Consider the following 16,472-nt stretch of genomic DNA (forward strand, 5'->3'; position numbering starts at 1 on the left):
AGGCGAATGGATTTTTTTTTTTCTGAGATGGTTCCAGGCACGTTTCAGCCGGTCCACCTCTTGGCTTTGAACTGAGCGTGATTACCGGGAGGGGAAGCTCATGGACTGGGATCAGCCCGGAAAGTAAGTATGCGTTTCCGCTCCAGCTCGAGCTGTCAAGCCCGCGTGTGTGTGTGTGTGTGTGTGAGAGAGAGAGAGAGAGAGAGAGAGAGAGAGGTTGCGCGCTTGGTTATAACTGATACTGTATATGTTGCGTGTGTGTTTTTGTTGAAGACAGCCATGTGGCTGCGTGTCTGCCCCCTTCTTCCCCCCCGCCCCTCCTCACCTCCTTCCATCTGCAGTGTAACTGATACAATATTACTGCACATTTCAAAGCATCCGCCAAAAAAGGCTGCGGGATTTGAACTACACGCTCGCTCGGAATAAACGAGGGGGCTAGAGGGAAGGGAGTGAATGACAGAAGGAGTGAGAGCGGTAAGAGAGGGTGGTGGTGGTGGTGGGAGGGGGGGGAGGAGGGGTGAGGAGGGGGTGGCGGCGGCGGCGGCGGCGGCGGCGGAGGGAGGTAGAGAGAGGGAGGGAGAGAGAGAGAGACAGGGAGCTACGTGACGCCTATCAGCGGCGGAGAGGTTGAACCGTAGAGGAGGCGCAGGGCTTCAGTTGTGTCAGCTCTTGATGTGTTGTCCCCCTTGTTTGCGGACTTTTGACTGACGCGATCCTTTTGGTTTTTATCTCCTCAAGCTTGCCTGTTGCAGCCTCCGACGCCAAATAAAAGAAGATCACACGGAAACACGGGGCGCTTCTCTTCTGCTTCTTCTTCCTCCTCCTCTTCTTCTTTTTCTTATTTTTTTTTTAATTGTGTTTTTGTACCGCGGAGAGCCTCTCCCCCCCCACACTACCACCCTCCCATCCCCTCCAACCCCCATCTGTTCCTGCCCTCACCGCGTCCATCCAAGTGTCGGAGAGGGCGAGAGAGCGACCGAGCGACCGCCAGGAGAGAGCGGAGAGCAGCCTGCAGGCAGCCGACCGACCAGGGAGTCACGCTGGTTCTTCCTCACCCTTCTCTCTCCTCCCTCCTCTCCTTTTTTTTAATTATCCTCGCATCTACTGGCTATTCCTCCTTTGATTTCTTTTTTGTGTTCCAAAAACTGCACACTCCCCCGACCACCACCACCACCCACCCACCCACCCCAGCCCCTCCTCCTTCCCTTTACGCATACCCTTCCCCAATCTATGTGGGAGCCCTGAGAGCGCACCCAGGGGGCAAAACTGTGTATCAAAGCTCAGCGGATTCCCCCTAAGGCAGCCTCGGATCACCGGGGCCAGAGAAATTCCCTGCCGGGCTCCTCGAAACCGACATGCCGCGGAGGAAGCAGCAAGCGCCTCGGCGCGCCGCAGGTACGCACTGGCATCGGTTTGCATGCATTTTACATCTCTCTTCCTCTCTCTCTAACTCTCTCTCACCCCCCCCCCCCCTCGCCCCCCCCTACCCCATAACTCCCTGCACTCTGTTTGTACCCCCCTCTCCCCCCGCCTCCCCCCATTCAGTTACTTTTCATTGATATATCCGTCACCCGCATAGTAACGTTTGTGTGACGACGGCAACATCCGTCTGGTTTGTATCTGCTGTAAAGCAACAGGGAAGCGGTGCAGAAAGCCCACTGCGTTGGGTTTTTTCATCATATCTCCGCTGCCCTGAACGCAACTTTTGACCTCTCCTTGACACTGTAATTTCTGCCATAATTATTACTATTGCTATCAGATGGTTACAACACCTCTGCTATATTATCTCACCGGGCATTCTCACGATTACAAAGAAAACATGACAACACAGTTTCATTTCAGTAAACTGCACAAATATCCTCTTCTCGTGAACTGCCTTGGAGAGTAATCGATTCATCAATTACTCGATTAATTGACGGAAAATCTGATAATTAATTAGGCCATTGCACTCCAAAAATATGTCATCGGACATGCAGCTGTCAGCCAGTTTCTGTGCTTTTGTCTTTTTGCTGCTCATAACTGCAAACTAGGAAGCACATAGGATGTCAACTGAGGGTTAGGGAAACTGTGCCTGACTCTTTTTCCTTTTTTTCCCCTGTCAGGCTAATAATCATAAGAAGAAAATAATGTTGTGATTGATTGATGGGTAGAGCAAATCTGCTTTAGTCAGTAGGCCGGTAATGTGTTTTTAATACAGTCAAGCGATGAGGAGATTTGGTGGTTTATAGCTGTGACACGGTGGTCAGAGGGACCATCCTATTGCCTCTGAAACCATATCACAGGCCGGACGACGCAGAGTGAGCAGAGGGAAATGTGTGTGTGAGAGAGAGAGTTTTCGATGGGAAAAATCCTTTCAGGTCCCACTCTCTCGGTTTTCTCCTCGACTCGGAGAACTTGCTCTTTCATAGATCTCTCTTTGACTCCCCTCACTCCTCTACGCTGCCTCCCTCTGCTCCTCCTCTGATTGTCCATATTGATTGTGGGATTAAGGATCCGTGCTGTGGAGGTTTGGTGGAAGCTCAGAGTCAGCTGACAGTCATAGAGGCAGATTTTTGTTGTTGTCTCATGGTCACTGTCCTTCTGTCTTATTTTCTTTGGGTTCTCAGTGGAATGTCAGTCTACTGTTTCTAACAGGGTGTGTTTCTCGGTCCACCAGTGACGCTATGACACCACTATGCTGTCGTTAAGAACCCGCCCCCCTAATGTCTTTTAAACCACAATATTAGGTTTATTAAATTAGCTAATTTAATTTCCTTATGTATTTTATCCCCCATTACTTCCGTATATTTCTTGCACACACATATCTAGTCTTCTCTACCTCAGTGAGACGTTAAAATAGAAACCCCTCTGGAGATTGACCTCGCTTGTTTTTCATCAGGCTTCGGTGTGTTTTCTCTTTCCCACTTCCAGTTTCTGGGAAAAGACTTTTTCCTCTGGTCTAAAGATTCTCTCTCAGCTTGGTGAGGCAGCAAGTGCTGGAAGAGAGCTTTAATGGACAATTGCCATCTTTGATTTGATGCCTGATTGATCGCCTGTCATCTGGGCCGAGCCTTTGATCTGTTCATTCCCGATGAGTGTCAATAAATCACCCCCCCCCAACACAATCACTCTGGGTGCAGAGCAGGGCCTGCTAAAATCGCATTAAAACTTTTAGGCATTGTTTAATTGCATCCTTTTACGTAAATTTCTCACTTTTTTTCTTCTACTTTTGCCTCAGATTTGGTGCAACTGAGCCAATCTCAAACATTTTTTGAATCTTCCCACTGAGTGGGGAGGGAAACGTTTGTCTCCGGTGAGGTCTGATCATCTGCGCTCATTTTCAAAATAGTTTCAGTTCAGTTCGGGAAGGGGGGGGTAGCTTTTCTTTGCAGCATGTAGTTATCCGTCTTGAATCACTAATTATTGTTCATATTTGTTGGGTGGATTGGTGATGACTTATTCATGACCTTTATTGTTTTATTTTCAGCCAACTACATCCATGTTTGCAACTTTTCTTTTAACTCTCGTGCAAGTAAAGTCTACAATATTTCCAACAGTCTAGTAGTGCACACACGCAAACGCACAAACATACACACACAATCTAACACATAATTACATTGGCGCAGTGGTGCATGCACACAAGATATGCTGCAATGAGTCTAAAGTACATATAAACAAGAATGCAATGCTTTTTGTGCACACACACATGCACATGGAGCGGTATGAAAAATGTAACTATTAGCCTAATCGTGAGGCAAAAGACTAGTTCGCTCCATCAGAAGGGCCCGTCAGAGAGACTTTGTTTCATATTTGATTTAATTGTCTGGCCTCGCATAGCCACATTCATCAATGGTCTTAATGGTCAATCAGAGGCTGGCAGAGGGAGAGATAGAGAGAGAGCAAAAGAGCAAAAGAGAGAGAGAGAGTCTTATGTATTCTAAAACCAGGGCCTCACTTGATCAAAATGTTTTAGCTAATGGAAGCAATGGGTGGATGGAAGGATAGATGGATGGTTGGATGGATGGATGGATGAATGGATGTGTAGTAGGATGACTGAGAGCCTTTTTATTCAGCCGGAACGAGCGAGTGAGTGTGCCGGCAGTGTGGACTGGAGAGAAAATGAGGCATTTATTTCTTTGATGAGTGGACAAGAACAAACACGATGCAGGCAAAGTTTCATTTCACTACATTTTATTGGCAACTTCCTCCTTTTTTCCATAGTCCTCCATTCCTCCCACTCCTCCTTTTACTCCTCATCCTCTGTCCACCACCACCATCCTTCACGCCTTCCCTCCTCTCCCCCACTGCACAGCTGCAAGTTATAAGGTTGAAGGGAACTGTATGGCACACACGAAAAAGTGATGACAAATTGATTGCGCCATAGTGATGGCAAGACTTATGGGAAGGATGGTAAATGATAGGCCTTGATTAGGAACCGGGTGGTGGAGGAGGAGGAACTGCGGGTCGTGGGGTTGTTTTGTTTAGTCCCTCCCACCCCTCTTACCGAAAAAGAAAAAAAAATCTCTTCAGTTTTTCCTCACTTTCATGATTTAGTTGGCCTTCACAAAACGAGGCGTCCTTGAGGTAGTGGCAGTAAAAGGCAGTGAATCGTTCACCCATCATATTTGTTCAAATGACGGAAACTGGTAAATCTGGTTAAAAGTCAGTGATCTTACTGAAGAGTTCCTTTCATGTCTGCTGATTTGGAGCGTCTCATGTGGTCTTCGTAGTGGAAGCAGGCCATGTACTGATCCACTTGGACACGACCCCCTTTGCGGAACTCCTCTACAGGACTTTGTCACAGGCGAGCTCCGTCAGGTCTCCATCTACATCCATCCTCTCCATGATCCCACGCACTTTTCCCTCTTTCTTTTCCAACAAACCTCTCCACCTCCATCAGCCCACCGCCGCAAACACTTCCCACCCGGGCGACACGGCGCGCTCAGCCGTCTAAAAAGAGGAGTTGTTTTGCCAGCTTCATTAGCGTTCTCCTAATTAACCGAGCATCTGATGGATCTCTGACAGGCCTAATGATTGGAGATGACAAGTCCCGCACACTGTCACGCTTGCCAATTAGGTCTGCGGCGTAGCTGGATGTAATCAACTTGATCTTACACCGTCCTCATTTGCCCCCTCACCCCCACCAACACCACCACCCCCGCCTCCCTCCCGCCCTTCACCCCCTTCACATCTTCGTCCCACACACCACAGGTGAGATTTTGGGCAGTAGTGATGGCAGGGTAATGGGTACGGTAGGAAATGAATCCTCTCCAGTTGGGGTGTTTCACTGAGCGATCTAGAAAAAAAAAAAGAAGGTGTGTACTGTGCTGTGTGTGTTTATTCAAACAAGAAAAAAAGAAAAACAAATCAAATTTTCACACTCACGTGTATATGTGCCCACACGCAGAGCACGTTCTGAGGTATTTATTTTTTCAGGACTGCTGACATCAGGAAAGGACGAAGCTCAGACGAGCAGGGGGCTTTTGTCTCTTGCCTTCAAAGCCTCGTTAGACCAAACAGATCATTGTTATAGGGCAGGAAGCTGGAACATCAAACAAGTCTGTTTTGTGATAGTTTGTGTACTTATACCTACATGCGAGCTATTGTTTGAAAGCCACATGGGTTATGTTAAATGAATGATTTTTAGCAGAAAGCAGCAGCTGCGAGATGTTAACATAGCGTTATGTGTGTGTGTGTGTGTGTGAAGGTTTTGTCCTCCGAGGAGCCTACTGCAGATTGATGACATCGACACTGGTCATTATTAGCTACTCAATGACACCTTCCCGGAGTGGGAGGATTTTTCACCCGAGTTGATTTTTTAGAAACACCTATCATCAGTGCGGTGTCCAAAGAGGCTAAGCATGATTTATGTAAATATTAACATCAAGACAGATCTGGTTCTGTCCAACAGGAGATAGATGGGAGCCGTGGAGGAAAACCAGCTGATTTCTGTGATTTCTCTGCCTCTGTGTGTGTGTGTTTGTATGTCTGTGAGTGTGTGTGATTGATTGTAGATGAGAGCGAGAGATTAATCACGCTTGATGTGTGTTAACGTTGCACTCGCGGTGGATCTAAGTTGAGATGCAGTGGCCCATTTAAATATACTCACTCACACAGACACAAATGCGCACGCACACACACACACACACACACGCACAGAGAAATTCACAGCAGGGCTGCGGATACGCTTGCACGTACTCACAATGCAGCTGTGCACGTGTTCACATTGTTCAGCAAACATTTTGAGCAGGGATATTATGAATTTGAAATAAATGTGGAGCTGTTTCTAAAGACTGCGTGTGTGTGTGTGTGTGTGTGTGTGTGTGTGTGTGTGTGAGGTGAACAGTGTTGTAATGTACTGGCACCATTTGTCAGAGCCTGTAGTCCTGTCCAGTCGAAGGCAACAGCATCTAATGAAAGAGGTCAGCGTAATGAAGCTAATTAGCTTTGTTTGATAAATCTATTAATGATTCAGAGGGTTAAAATGCTTGTGCTCACCGTGCGCTACATCATCTCAGGCAGCCACTGTAAACAAAAATGGTCCTGTTTATTTTCCTTTCTGTTATATGTAAGTGTGTAACGGCTTCTTTGAATAATTTAACTTTTTTTTTTTTTTTTGCCGTAAATTGATAATTGCACCTTTTGGTTTTAATAAACAATTGGACAATGTGCTTTTAAACTTTCAAAGACTTTTTTTTTCCCATCTTTATCACCCTTCTACCTGTGAAAGGTCACCATGAAGTGACCTATAAGACATGGTTGAAAAATTATTCCGTGTCATTCAGTGAAAGATGAAATTCAGAGGCTACTCATCCTTGAAGCAAAAGTCATCTTCCCTGATTTCTCGTCAAGTGGATGTATTCGAATAGCAGCCTTAGAGCTGTTTTTTTCTCCCGTCTGCAGGCCATTAATCTGAAAGGTGCTGCTCGTGTCCTGACTTCAACTAAAACATAGTCGGCCATTTCTTTTTTTTTCTTTAGATTCTCAGATATAATTTGAACCTTATAACTCCCTCGGATGAGAAAACAAAAGAAGCACGATAAGAAGCTACATGATTTTTGTTTTATTTTCATGCATGGAGGAGGCGGTGGGATATGAAACACCCGTCTCTGTCCTCTCTAACCTGCCTCTGCCTAAAACGTACCGTGTTTCCTAACTTTCGCAAGCATGCTAAGCCGACAACACTTTCTGTTCCAGTCACTGTCTGTGTCTCCGGGCTCAGTCCTGCTCCCCGCATTACTTTGTGCAGAGTGAGTCTTTCCCAGGCAGCTAACTGACATTGTGATTAGTTATGGCCTTCCTCTGCTTTTCTCAGTGCTCCTAGCCCACTACGCGCCACCACAATGAACTGAGAGAAAGAAAGAGAGAGAGAGAGAGAGAGAGAGAGACAGAGAATGTATGAAGTGGGAGAACTGTTGCATAGTTAAATATTCTATCATAGCGAAAGACAGAAAGGGAATGAGATTGTAAAAAAGCTTATGAGCACGGGCAGGAGAAAGTAGAAGTGAATGAAAAAGCAAGCAAGTAGACAAATGACAATCAGAGTGAGAGAGAGGAAGAGGGAAGGAGGGGGATGGATGGAGGGAGGGGAGCTCGAGCTTCCTTGAGGATAAGTGGCTGATGGTTTATAAACACTGTTTCTTTTCCTCCCTCTCCCAGAATCTTCCGTCATGGCTCCCATTAGGTTGACAGCTGTCAATTAGAGCTCCCTTGGTCGGGCGCGCTGCACTTTATTGCAGGCAGTTGATGCTGTCATTTCGCTCCCAGTTTTGCCTTGAGCGTTATCACGAGCGCTCAAACAGTCAATAGCTGATGCATCAGCAGTTATTTCTTAAATTGGCTCACAAGGCTGCATCCTGCATGCCCCCCCCCCACCGCCCCCGGCTCTCCCCCTACCCCAAACTACCCACCCATTCTTCTCCCTCTCTCTGTATATCTAGCCCCTATTCTCACTCTTTCTCCCTAAAGATGAATTTGTGAGGAGAGAGCATATAGTTGTGTGGGTGCAAAGAGTGCAAAAGTGGTTTTCAGAGCACACAGAGAAATCTTTATCTAGATCTCTGGCTCTCGCTCGCTCTCTCTATATATTAATAATATATATATTAGACACCAGAGCATTTCTCAAAAAATGAGAGACATGGGTACAGCAATGTAAGGAGTCATCATCAGGTCAGTCTGCAATAAAGAGAAAAATGTGGAATTAATAGAAGGGATGCAAATTTAAACTTAAAAAACATAAGATAACTGTAAAATCATATAATGAAAAGCAATTCTTAAATTGTGTGCGGCCCAAGGGAAACAGTGTGGAAATGCATAAGATGTGGTTTTAATAGTGAATAGCGGATTAAAGTGTCAGGGAAGAAAAAAGCGAAACAAACAAAAAATGTGTAACTGTTAACAGGTATCATAGATTTACAGATAATAATCCTAATCCAACCAACAGGAATTTAAGGTAAAATTTGATTAGCTGACAGACCTGTACCAAGGTACCCTGGGAAAGCAGCTACAACAGGAAGTTGAGTAAATAGAGAGAGATCCCCTTTTATGCACACACATTTTCTGTGCTGACACAAGGCAGATACACATGCACGTGCATGCAATGATCCTCTGCAAGTTTATAGACCAGATCTGATGTATTGTGGAAAATGCCTCTGTGTTTCTGACCACATGGTCAAGAAAAAATCCTCTGACCATAAATGATGACTTCAGTCATTCGAAAAAAAGTGGAGAAACTTTAGAGCGAAATGTCTCACAGTCGGTCTCGTAGTCAGGGCTTTTCTCTGCTTCTGTTTATGGTTAGCTATATTTCTATATCGTGTACAGCCAGTTGTATTTCCTGTCATGTTTAGGAGACAGAGGATAATGTGTGTGTGTGTGTGTGTGTGTGTGTGTGTGTGTGTGTGTGTGTGTGTGTGTAAGAGGGGTCTTGTGTCATGTAGGGAACTGCAGGCCCAGTAGGAGGATGAGACAGTGTCAAGACAAGGTGTGTGTGTGTCTCTGTGTGGGAGTGTGTGTGTACATCTTTTGAGTGTCATCTGGGCTTGGCTCCAGGTCTGGGTTTCTTCTTACCCTCAGTGGGGGTTGCCTTTATGTCTGCAAAGTGTGTGTGTGTGAGCCTGTGTGTGTGTGAGTGTGTTTGTGTGCATGCTCACACAATCAGCGCCATTCGCTTCCCTTTCCCACGGAGGCTTTGGCTGTACCTAGTCAAGACTGGCAGCCATCAGTCTTGTGTGTGTGTGAGACTGTATGCATGTGTGTGTGTGTGTGTGTGTGTGTGTGTGAGAGAGAGAGAGAGAGACGATGGCAGTGATAAAAGGCATGGGAGCCAGTGAGGACCCGTTTCAGGCCCTGGTAATCAGGGCCAGCCTGAGCTGACATCCTTCTCAGGCTGACAGCGCCTTCCTCTTCTCTCCTCACACACACACACACACACACTTGGCTGAATGGTCACCACTCACTCAGTCACTGCCAGAAGACAGTCTTACATGCCTTTAGCCCTCCTAGCCTTCCTCCTTATTTCATGTCCTGATCAGTTTCAGATGCCGGGAGTTACAGCACACCGCGTCTGTCTGAAGGTTTGCGTGCAGGAAGTGCACGGATTGATATGGTTTGATCTTACAAGGGTGTGGTAGGAAACTGTGTGTATAAACCAGTGCAGTCACTCACTCACGTGTGTGTGTGTGTGTGTGTGTGTGTCTGTGTATTTTGTGTGTGGTCCCAAAGAGGGTTAAGAGCAAAGAGGCAGGTGAGACGAGACAGATGGATAGACAGATAGATAGCTGGAGAGAGAGAGAGAGGGGCGGCCATGCCGAAAAGAGAGAGGGAAGTGAGAGAGATGAGAGGAGTGGGGAAGAAGGCTGTTTTATTTTATACTGCAAGGGCCTGTTGCTAATTAATGTTTCTTGGTCGGTGTCTGTCGGAGCTGAGTAATGTTTTTGATCTTTATGCCTGATAACTGCATACCTAATGAGATTTCAAAGCTGGTGGAGATGGGAGTTGCTGCTCCCTGCAATTATTGACAGATGCCTTTTCTCCGCCACTGGCTGCCGCACCATAAATTCTTCCTCAGTAATGAGCTTGAGAAGTGCCACCCTGCCAGGGAGCTAATGAAACCGAGCAAGGGGGGCCGCCTGTGTGTGTGTGTGTGTGTGTGTGCATGCGTGCAAAATAGTGCATCACACTCTTCTGACACATTTTTTTCTCTTTAAATGCACTCTGCAGATGTCAGCCACCTCGCCTGCTAACGACAAAGAGAGAAAAGAGGCAGGAGAAAGATAGTCGGCAGGGAAGATTGAAATAAAAAAAAAATACAAAGCAGAAGCCTCTCTGTTTCTCCACTTTATGAGAAGTTTCAGGGTGGTGCTGGGGGGGGCGGGGGGGAGTTCAGGTTACAGCCCCATGTTAAGGCTATTTGTCTAGGTTTGGCTGTTTTATTTGAAATACTAGTATCTCTGTTGCCAAACGGGAATGTGATTGATATCGTTGAGTCTCTGACCCACCCCCCTTTCCTCCCTAAAAAAAAAGAAAGAAAAAAAAAAGCAGCATTTGCTTCTCTCTCCTTTTATTTTCTTTTTGTTTTTTTTTTCCTTGAAGAACTCTTCCTCTCTATAATTCAGTCGGGGAAGGCAAAGGGCTTGAGCAAAAAAGAGAAAGGAAACAAAAGGAGAAAGCGGGAGAAAACAGAAAAGCAGGACAACCAAACACATTCGCCCAGACGGGAGCCTTGAGCACACGTGCTGGCCCCGCACTTTCACATCAGGAACGTGCATTAAGCACACATGTATGGATGCGTTTGTGCATGTGGCGCGTGATTTCGGAGGTTTCCAGAAACCAGAGGAGACGAGCACCGTCTCACTTGCCAAACAGTCGATTTCCCCCCTTCTCATTGTCCCCGCCATACATCACAGACCCACCCTTCTCTCCTGACACAATGACGTGTGTCATTTATCAAACGGGGCTTTGCCAGGGCCTCGTGTGTGTGTGCGGGAAAAGCACGGTGGTGCGCGTTGGTGAGGACATGTGAGCGTTTCAGTATTTGAGGGAGTCCTCCCTTCTGCCTCTGAGGTCCTCCAGGGAGGGGGGGAGTAAGGAGGGGAAGGAGTGAGGGATGAAGAGAGAGAAAAACAGAGAGAGAGGGGATCAGTTGTGTTGAATGAGAGAGTGAGTGTGTTGAGAAGTTGGGGGGGGGGGGGTAGGCCAGACTAGTTTCACTAATGTTTTGGCTCGGCTGCTCTCCATCTCCATCCTGATTGGGAGGAACCCTGCAGGATGTGATGTTGATAGAGCAACTTTAAATACCATTTTACACACAATTACTCACATTTCAAATGATAGATACGTGTAGATTGTAAATCTCACCATCATTAATCTCCTTGGTGCTTATTCAGAAATGCATATGTGTTTGTGTGTCATCTACAATCTGTATATGTCTCTCTCCTGTGTTGGTGTGTTAAAGGGGCTGCGGCTTGCAGCCGCGTATCAGTCACAATGTCTTATCTAATGCGTAAACACACACACAGACGCACACACACGTACATAACTCCTCACAACGGCGCATAAGGCTCTCCCAAGGGTTCGGGCAGTGCAGTATCTCTCTCACTTCACTTTTCCCTGATTCAAAGGGAGGCTTTATAGAAGATGGATGCTCCTTAAAAAAAAAGCCCGTTGATGGATATGAATCTGGCCCTGCCATTCATCACTGCTATATTATTTAGACTGGATCACTACAGAGCTGTAACCTGAGCTCCAGCTTCGTGTGCATGTGTGTGTTTATGTGCGTATGTGTGTGAGGACACGGCAGGTGAAGTAGAAGGAATGGGGGTGGGAGGAAAAGGGGGAACAGTCGGGGTCTCAACAAAAGGAAGGGAAAGAAGGAGAACAACAGCGGAGATGAAGTGAAAAGATCAAAATTGTGCACCAAGTAAAAACACGAGAGAGCGACATTAAAGACGTAACAACGAATCGGGGTCACAAAAGGTCAAATGTTGGAGTTGGTGAGGGATGTTAACACTCCAGTTTCTTCTCTTCAGTCAAGGTACATTGAAATGTAAGGTGAAACACTGATTAGTTACAGGAATTAAATTAAGAAATATTAAGGAATCTCGTGTTTTCACTGAGGACGACTAAACAGATGTCGAACAAGAAAGTTGTATGGCACACAAAGCCATACAATGTCGATGTTGTACAGCATGTGTAGCGAAAGTTGTGTAAGCAGAGTAAAAAAGATCCTGTTGAATCACTTTTCTTTGATATTTTTGACTGTCCATTCTTAATATAATGACCTTGGTGCCTGTCGAAGCGCCCTGGGAGAAGATGCTGAACACCAAATTGGTAATGATGATGTACAATAAGTGCGTGAGTGTGTGTCCATACAAGTGTGTGCGTGTGTGTTAGAGAGGCAAGGGAGACTAGGCCAGGCTGGCAAACCATGGCTGGTATTTCTGAACATAGTTTTTTATTCAACCTCATGAGTGAAATTCTTTCATCGCAATTATTTTGGATCTTGTCATTTCATATAATTGTTTCAGCCGATTTAGGCCGAAAACATCACTGGAGTAGTGAAACACACACTCACAGCTAAGGGCTTTATTTATTATTAAATCTGAAAGAGGCAATGAATGAACCTTGAAACAGCAAGTTTTTAAGTTTAAGATTTAACAAAAAAAAAAAAAGGACCTTGCCTTGATAACACAAAGGCCTCACCGCTCAAACAGTACAGGAAATGTCAAATCCCCTTTGATAAGAATGTACACGTAGTAAATAACTTGTGGAGTTGTGTTCAATATGTCACAGTCACTGGTTAGGTGGGAAAAAGTTGGAAAACTTCGATTATTTTAGCACTTTATTTGGAAGACTTTATGGCTTATAAAAATTAATATAAGTTCCCTGATGTAAAACAGCATTTTGGTTTATACAGTCATGGGTATTCTCCTCCTTGACGAGAAATAGTGACTGAATAAATTCTGCATTTCCATTTTAAATTTAGTGGTTTTTTTCACCCATTCAGTTGTTTGAACGCCTTATTGATCGTCTAAGCACTTCTTCCTGAGTTGAATCCTCGTGAATGAGAAGAGTAAAGAAAGGAAGTGAAAGTGAACGGAACAACAACAAACTTGTGGCTCGTTCCTTAAACTCCTTCCATGTGTGTGTAACCATTTAAACACAGTGTGCTCATTCGCCACTCCCGCCTTTTCTTTCCCCTCGCACCCTTTCTTCCAACCACCTACCCCCACCCCCCACCCCCCCCCACACTGGTTTCTGTTGCACCAAGGCAGATGTGGTGATTTATTGTGGCCATCCATCTCTCGTACTCATCCATCACCGGCCGGTTGCTAGGCGATCATGGCAGCAGCTGTTTGCTTTTGAGTTCGACAGAGGGGCCGTCAGTCAGCGGCGGCAGGTGAAAGGCATTACGAGCTTGCCGTTGTCACGCCGAATAATTAATCAAAGGGGAGAAAGATAATTAAAAAGATATGACCCTCGCTGGTACTTGGTCCTGGTAAGAGCTCAGTAAGAGGAGGAGGAAGAGGCTGACATAGAAAAGGTGACTGCTTTTTTTTTTTTTTTCTTCCTCTCTTTTTATGCAGTAATTTTGGACCCTTCCCCTTCCTCCCTCAAACCATCAGAGGTACAGCACACCAAGGAGCGGAATGAGTGGATGCTGATAAAACAAGCTCTGCTGTTAGTCGCCAGCTCTGTTCTAATTAATCAGGAGGAGAACTGCTGGAAAAAAAACTGTATGCATAAAAACCCAGTAAAAGGGTACACATATATATATATATATATATAGAGAGAGAGAGAGAGAGAGAGAAATAATGACAGATCTCTTCAAACTAGCGTGGATTCATCCATCAGCTCGAGTCACACTTGCAGATATATGCAGAGATGGGACCGAGTGATAACCACCTGCTCTGTCACTGTTTCATAGATGACTTATTTTTGGTGTGTTTCAATTTTTTTTTTCCCCGGAAAGTTTTACTATGAAGAAGGCAAATGGGAAAGAAAAAACAAAACAAAACAAAGCACGAATATGATGAGACAGAAGTCTGATGTCTGATTCAGACAAATAAAGCGTGAAGCAGAGCTTGGGGATCAGCCTCAATCGAATCGAATCCTGATGTTTTTGTGATGCTGTCTCTGGGCAGAGACCATCGCTGCCCTTCACCTTCAATAAAAAAAACAAACAAAAAAAAAAAACCTCAATCATTCCATCCATCACACGTGTCATAGGTCGTTGGAAGTGTTGGTTTCTGATGTAATGTGTATTAAAACCATCAAGCTACTTACAATTAGGTGAGGAGCCTGGGCTGGTGGCACGCTGATCCAAAGGCCCCTCGTTTGTTTCTGGGCCGCTTCTCCTCCGGTCCACATTTCAAAGTGTTCTCAGGCAAGATACTGAACCCCATCCCCCCATCATTGGTGTGTGTGTGTGTGTGTGAGAGATTGTATACTAGAAAACTGCTTAAAATGTAGAAAAAGCTCTGTATATGTGTGTGAATGAGGCCTCCATAATAAAGTGTCCTTAAATATAAGGCCACAAATTTTCTTTTTTTTTTTTTTTTTGTTGCTGTTGTTTTTGTCCAAGGTTGTCCCTGGTCCAAGGTTTTATTTTAAGGTTGGAGTTTTTGTAGTTTTTTAGTGAGTTTGATGTCCTGCAGAAAGAAGACCCTTCTGTTTTTTTTTTTGTTTGCTTTTTACTTTAGGAACATCAGGATGCTGTAATAAAGACCTGTGAGTCATGGTTTAATAGAAACCTGAGTATAGGCTAGTATATTTTTTTATTCACAAGTACGGGAATGGTTATTTCTTAGCGATATTACCTTATAAGAAACTAATTCCAGTAAAAATTAATAAAAAAAAAAAAAGAAATTTATCATCTCCCTGTTCTGATGCGTGTAGACTTCCTGCTCGCTCATCTCGACCGTCATTCGTGCATTTTACAACAGTGGTGAAGTATAAGACAGGATCTCTAGCTTTCTCCTCAGTGTCACTTCTTTGATCTCCCCAAACCGGGTCCCCGCGTGTTTTGACATCCCTCATTTTCTCACCACCATTTATTATCTGGAGTTTACACAGAGCTAGCAGACCGATGGAACCAAATGTTCTGTACACACAACCAGCCAGGCTCTGAGACATAACAACAGCACAGGAGAGAAACACACAGACGGAGAGGAAGACACGCAGAGATTAACTCGTGTTTCACTGATCCAGCTCATTGTAGGACGCCCGGTCACACTGCACAAGAAGATCATGTGAGATTTGTCTCTGAATTAGTTATAAGACCTTAACTGAAAAGGATGCTGTCTTAAATCACAATATCTCGAGTACCAAATAACAGAGATCTGATGTTACTCTATGAAATACCTCCAAAATATATCATGATGCATGCGTCTAAACCATCTTTTTAGACTGTTACGAACTACTAAAGGATTTGAGAAAAGCAATACACAACTAAGTTAAAGGAATGTTTCACACAATCGTATCAGACGTTTTGAATAGCAGATAAAATAAGGAGTTGTCTGTCACTGCAAGCAGCTCATTATCATGCATAGTCTGTATAGTCTGTAGTTGTCGTAGTTGTACTGCTAATCGACTGTAGTATTTCTAATGTGTGCAAACCTCAGGTGGCATAGCATCTGTAGTGTCTGTTGGGAAGAACCTCGAGGAAGAACTTACTTTCAGCTTAAACCTGATCAACACACGGCCGTTACACAACCTGTGATTGGTTTGTTTCTATTAACAAAAAAGTACGCTTTTACAGGTTGTATTATCGTTACCATGAAGATAAAGGTCCAGGATGTCCGCTGTCATTGTTACTATGAGAGTAAAGATTTGGCTGGTACACTCCTACAGGTTGCATTGTTGTTGTTGTTGTTATTACCGTGGTGACAGCAGTCCAGTGCATTTGCGACTGGTAATGTCTTGTGGCTCATTTTCAGGAGTAGAGACAAATCACCTGTTTGGCAGTTTATGTTGTGGAATTTACTGACGCGGGAGGTAGGTTAGTCCTGATAGGTCAGTTTTTTTTATCTGTTAGGTAGAAACTGTCTAGCTTACCTGTTACCTGTTACAGAAGCATTAAAGCAACAAATCCTAAAATCAGTGGTCGAAGGAACAATTACATAACAGGGAACAAAGTGAAGATATTAGCCGAGCTGTAGGTTTTGGAAACGATCAGTTCTGTAAAAAAAAAAAACAAAAACAAACAAACAAACATAGAAAAGAATAACTATATGTATATATATAAGACAGATCTAAAACCTGTCAGTTTCAATGTTTACGGTGTCATATTTGCTTCTAGTTACTTTATTTTTTTTATTTTACTTTTTATGTGTTATTTTGCTATTGATTTTACAATGATGTGCAAATAGTTTTTTCAACAGACTGTTTTAATCAAACCAGACTGAATTCTGACATACATTATTGACTTCTGATTCAGAATAACTACATACATTTATGTGCGTGCGTGTGTGTGTGCGTGTGCGTGTGTAAGT

At 44.5% G+C, this 16,472-nt stretch overlaps 1 protein-coding gene across 1 annotated transcript in view; it reads left to right on the forward strand.

The window, feature by feature from the left end:
- The first annotated feature begins 1 nt into the window (after position 1).
- The window catches only part of tshz3b (teashirt zinc finger homeobox 3b), a 37,828-nt gene continuing 21,357 nt past the window's right edge, over positions 2–16,472 (forward strand). Inside the window, exons 1-2 of the mRNA XM_029498742.1 lie at positions 2–123; positions 739–1,395. Coding sequence (XP_029354602.1) covers positions 1,356–1,395 — 40 coding nt within the window. The 5' untranslated portion in view covers positions 2–123; positions 739–1,355. The remainder of the gene's footprint in view (positions 124–738; positions 1,396–16,472) is intronic.

This window comes from Echeneis naucrates, chromosome 3 (assembly GCF_900963305.1).
Source record: "Echeneis naucrates chromosome 3, fEcheNa1.1, whole genome shotgun sequence".
Classification (NCBI taxonomy): Eukaryota; Metazoa; Chordata; class Actinopteri; order Carangiformes; family Echeneidae; genus Echeneis; species Echeneis naucrates.